Source organism: Tasmannia lanceolata, unplaced genomic scaffold (assembly GCF_043159265.1).
Source record: "Tasmannia lanceolata isolate RefF3 unplaced genomic scaffold, GAP_Taslan_0.1 ptg000037l, whole genome shotgun sequence".
NCBI lineage: Eukaryota > Viridiplantae > Streptophyta > Magnoliopsida > Canellales > Winteraceae > Tasmannia > Tasmannia lanceolata.
This window is the reverse complement of record NW_027518714.1, coordinates 18,944,061-18,949,402: the sequence shown is the minus strand read 5'-3', so window position 1 is coordinate 18,949,402 and position 5,342 is coordinate 18,944,061. Positions and strand designations below refer to the sequence as shown.

General features: G+C 38.5%; 1 protein-coding gene across 1 annotated transcript; it reads right to left on the bottom strand.

Annotated features, from left to right (window-relative positions):
* Positions 1 to 2,329: 2,329 nt before the first annotated feature.
* Positions 2,330 to 4,268, bottom strand: LOC143862119 (uncharacterized). Its single transcript, XM_077373112.1, has 3 exons — positions 3,759 to 4,268; positions 3,581 to 3,665; positions 2,330 to 3,331 (listed from the first exon to the last, which is right to left on the bottom strand). Exons 1-3 carry the CDS (start codon positions 4,028 to 4,030, stop codon positions 2,483 to 2,485), a joined length of 1,206 nt encoding a protein of 401 aa, XP_077229227.1. The 5' UTR covers positions 4,031 to 4,268; the 3' UTR covers positions 2,330 to 2,482.
* Positions 4,269 to 5,342: the final 1,074 nt, after the last annotated feature.

Here is a 5,342-nt window from a genome sequence, read left to right as displayed (position 1 = left end):
ATTCTCTAACTGAAGTGACGGTCTATCTAGGCAAAATTTAATTGGGTTTGTTCAACGTATAGTGTGTAATAAAAGTAGGAAATTTTAACAATATGAGGTTTGATAAGCTCAAGGGCGCCCTTTCAAAAGAGCATTAAATGCACTTTGGGGACCAAAAGCCAATGGGGACACTCTTTCAGGCCTTTTTTGCAAGCCACTGATTAAAATATTCCTCCGGACGGTGCATTTTTTTGCAAAATGGACGAGTGTTTAAAAATTATGACTCGGATGGAGAACTCGGTCGAGAGTAAATCTGGGTGAACTTGGGCGAACTAAGAATTGAACTAGTCATTTTTTTTTTCTCATTAACCAGTTGAGTTTAAAGAGTTGGGAGGTCAAATTGGGACAGACTAGAACTTGGTGAATGCCAGAACTAGGACGGAATAGAAATATGATGCCGATTTGTTACGTGCACAAATGTATCCTACCTAGTAGAATAAATTTGTTTATATTGTGTGCTAATTTCTCTCTAGTTGTTTGTCATGCCCCACAGCTATGCTTTGGCGAAAATCCATACATCAAAAAGGAAATTGTCAATACCTCTTTACGACTACAAGTTCTGGATTCTTTTTTTATGATAGGTTTGGAGGTTCAAAACCTCTATCCATTGCCAATGGAGGAGGCTCAAGGGGAAGGAGTGCCGTTTTTGACAGAAACGGCAGTTCATCGCCGAGAAGATGCTTTGGTGGATCCCAGGGAGGGTCCAACGGTCAATCGCACCTCGGCGGATGTTGGGATGGACGACGTTAGTAAACGACAAAAGATCATGTCCTCGAAAGCTCAAACGGTCCAATGTGAAGTGTTTTCGAATTTTAAATTTCAAATTCAAAAAGCTAGCTCAGGAAAGAAAAATGAAAATGTGACAGCTGGGGAAAGGAAAAAATGGCGTGAAAGAAATGGTGCGAATTTGCCCGAGCTCGAAGCCAAAGTCAAATGGGCCATGGGTATCCTAAAAAGAAGTGTGGGTTGATCCATGTTAAAAAAAAAGGTTATCAAAGACAAGAAAGGATAAAAAACGAGAATGGAAGCGCAAAGGGCCTCTTGGAATCCTTCCATAAGGGTAGTGGCATGATTGACGAGCTTGTCGCCATGAATGCTATGGGTGACGATCTCATTGATGATGTGTGCACCTGAAAGACTTTCATGAAGATTAAAAACAAGGATCGAGCCGGGCTCTATTTGCCAAGGGAAGGAATTTTGGTTGTATATAGGAGAGAGTAGTGAAGGAATTTTGGTTCCAATAGCCTCTGTTACTGGTACATTTGTAAAGGATCTTTGTTGCTGTGAAAATATAGTCAACTCCTCTCATATATTCCCATCTCCTTCTCTCCCCGTTCTTTTATTCACCTATGCCTTTTTTTTCTTGCTATCCCTGTTGGATGTTGTTTAGGGCATGTTTGGCAACCATGAAAAAATATTTCATGGAATATTTGTGGGGCCACCTATGAGAGATGCGTAGGAAAGGGAGATACTTGGGAGGTTGGAGGTAAGTGAACATAAAAAGCCCCTAAAAAAGAGGAAAAAACCCAATTTAAGTAGTATTTTTTCCACCCTTTTTAGAGGTTTCTCATGCTCTCTCCAATCCTGCCTTCTTAAGTGTCCTTTTCCCCCTCCTCCCATCTCCTATATTTTCATGGTTGCCAAATAATGCTCTTAGGTGTTTGTATTTGGAAAATGATATTTACATGCTCTTTCCCAGCATTTCCACTACCTTTTCCGTCTTTATCTTGTTATTAGGAAAAGAAAAGGAGAAGGGAGATGGCTGGAAAAGGGGGTTGAAATATAATTTGCCTGTCTATTTGTTTTGATGTTTCATTTGAGGTAAGCTAATGATTAGTTATACTAATCTAGGCATCCAATCTTTAGCTCCAATTTTCTTGTGAATGTAAAGCAGCAAAAGGGATGAAAGTTCTTTCAAGTGGTATGTCATAATTTCATTACAGGCTTCAGCCCAAACACATCCAGACTCACTTTCCTCAAGGTTGTCCCAAACAGCTCTTTTAGTATTGCCATTTGTCCAGAATAGGCTATGTTTTTCATCAGAAAAATTGTTATTAACATATAGCTGAAGAGGGAGGGTTGTTAGAACATCCCTAACAGGGGGTGGTTCTTCCTCGCATTGGTCTTTACAGAAAGTGTGCTGCTAGGAAGGCACGTCCGGTGACACTCTTGTAACTCTCCCTGTACTCGAATGATCCATTTTTAGGACAAAAATATCTGCGTCTATTTATCTATGATATATATGCTAGAGAGAGAGAGAGAGAGAGAGAGAGAGAGAGAGAGAGAGAGAGAGAGCCAGCCCGAGAGCCCGATTTTATTCTCCTCTAAAACCCATTTGATAAACAGACAGAAGACGTTGGGAGCTTCAACTTACAGCCAGAGGCAGCACTCAATTGGAAGAAAAAGGAGAATCATAAAAAACATGAAAAGATTAAGCGAAAAGTTAAATGAACAAAAGTAGCAGCAGTCCCACCAAAGTTGAGACTAGTAAAAACTTCCAATGCAAAGATGAATTTCGCACCTTTACAATAAAGTCCATTGCCTTCTCCCCACCAATTTCAGACCTACCCATTTCTTCCTTTTCTTTTACTATCTCCTCTATAATCTCCCCTTCTTCTTCTTCTTCTTCTTCTTCATGGAGAAGAGACTTTTCAGCTTCTTTTCCACTTATCTTTTCTGTAATCTTTACAATAAAGTCCATTGCCTTCTCCCCACCAATTTCAGACCTACCCATTTCTTCCTTTTCTTTTACTATCTCCTCTATAATCTCCCCTTCTTCTTCTTCTTCTTCTTCATGGAGAAGAGACTTTTCAGCTTCTTTTCCACTTATCTTTTCTGTAATCTTTACAATAAAGTCCATTGCCTTCTCCCCACCAATTTCAGACCTACCCATTTCTTCCTTTTCTTTTACTATCTCCTCTTTAGTCTCCCCTTCTTCTTCTTCTTCTTTTTCATGGAGAAGAGACTTTTCAGCTTCTTTTCCACTTATCTTTTCTGTAATCTTTATCTCATCATTCATCAACTCCATAAAGAATATTTCTTCCATTGACCCATAAGGCCAAATTGCCTCGGTGTTTGATTCCATGAAGGAAAATTCCGTTCCATCCGAACCTTCTTCTTCTCTCTCTTCAACCATTTCACTATCACTTTCTTCTTCTTCTTCTTCCTTTTTTTGTCGATCTTGTTTCTCATCCTTTTGTCCTCCTTCTTGGATAGTTTCATTTTCCACGTTCTTGATCTTCTCTTCAATTGCAACTTTTTCGCCTTTAATTTCCGAACTGGATTCCTTTTCCTAGAGAAATTCGCAAAATAGTTTTAAAACTAGGACATTGCTAAGTTGACTCAGTGAATCAAAATTTCGCCAATATACTACTAGCATAGAACAAAGTGAACAGGAAATAATACTGGGTACTGTTGAAGTTTAAATAATTATAAATAACACCAACTCTAACAGCTTAAGCTTGAGAAATAAGAGTTTGTGTCCGTTGATGAGAAAAAGAAAAAGATCAGACATATAATTAATAGAGAAAAATAAGATTACCAAGATCATACTCTCAATTGGCCCTAACCCACCAGGACTAATCTGGGTAGAACAGATTACCGATGCTTCAGAAATATCCTCCTCACTGCAAATTCAAGCACCCATCAGTCAAAAGTATCAAATAAAAGAAAGAGAAATGAATTCATCAACCCCCTCTTCTTCCATTTTATGCATATACCATTGATTTCTATCAACAGATAGAGATGGATTTTGAATGACAGACCGAAGGCCTTCTACATATTCTTTCTTACAGTCGAGTGCTTCCTCTGATAATTTTTTTGATGGGTCTTTGATAGATTTCTCTCTGGATGTTTTTTTACTTCTTCGGTTTTTGAAAGCAGCTAACAAAGCAGTAGCTGCTAAAGCTCCACCAACAAGAAGAAATCCTCCAATTCCACCAAGTTTCAGCTCAGTCAGATTCCCTTTCTTCTCTATCTGCACTCCTTCCATATTTTGAGACTTGGGTTTTGGATTTTGTGAGTTGTTTTGATTTGGTTGAGGAAGAAAAAAAAGGGAGATGTGGGTTTATAGCTTTTTGGAGTATCTGATCACAGTAGGAAGTTGATGACTTTGCGGGATTGGCTACACGGTATATTATCTACTTGGTTGTTGAGAACTTTCAGGTAACTGAAGATTCTTCCCAAGCTTCCCAATTTTGAGTTTTTATCTCTTGATCTCAACCGTTTGACCCAGTTATGGTGGTGGACTCGTATCTCTCTCTTCGGACCCACTCGTGACAGAACTCACTAATGGCAATGCCACTCATTTTTTCACTGGTTTCGGCAAAAAGAAGTCTTTTACTTTGCTTTATTTGCAAAAACAGCATTCTAGTTTTACAATTTGCAAATAGATTGATTCATCACAATGTAGAGGGGAAAAAAGATATAAGTATGGTTAATATAGAGAGATACAACCATTCTCTAACTGAAATGAAGGTCTATCTAGGCAAAATTTAATTGGGTTTTGTTCAACGTATAGTGTGTAATAAAAGTAGGAAATTTTAACAATATGAGGTTTGATAAGCTCAAGGGCGCCCTTTCCAAAGAGCATTAAATGCACTTTGGGTACCAAAAGCCAATGGGGACACTCTTTCAGGCCTTTTGTGCAAGGGTGCTCCTGAGTTTAGCATTCCTCTAAAACTGTTTCTTTTCAAAACTTTTTCCAGAAAATTCGATCCAAACAAAGGCCTATTAGGGACGGTACCAGATTGTATTCATGTCACCAAACCTAGCCACGTACCCACTGGACCCACATCACCCAATTGTATTTACAACGGCATTGAAAATTATACATTATGAAAATGATAAATGTGGTTGGATGACATGGATCCAATAGGGCACCAACCAACGGTTCAGATCAATTTAGTCAGGCCACATGTATTGTGCGAACGAGTCAACAAGTGTAACCACCAAACCTGCTTATCTAAATTAACTCTTTAGTTGGGAGGTCAAATTGGGACAGACTAGACGGAATAGAAATATGATGCTGATTTGTTACGTGCACAAATGTATCCATCACACCTAGTAGAATAAATTCGTTTATATTGTGTGCTAATTTCTCTCTAGTTGTTTGTCATGGCCGGAGCATGAGTTATGCGGCGAAAATTCATACATCAAAAAGGAAATTGTCAATACCCTCTTTACGACTGCAAGATCTGGATTCTTTTTTTAGTTATAAATGATAAAATCTATGTCAATGATAAAATGAAGATAATCTATGTCAGATGTATTGATTATGTTATAAATCCATTGCTAGATGGATG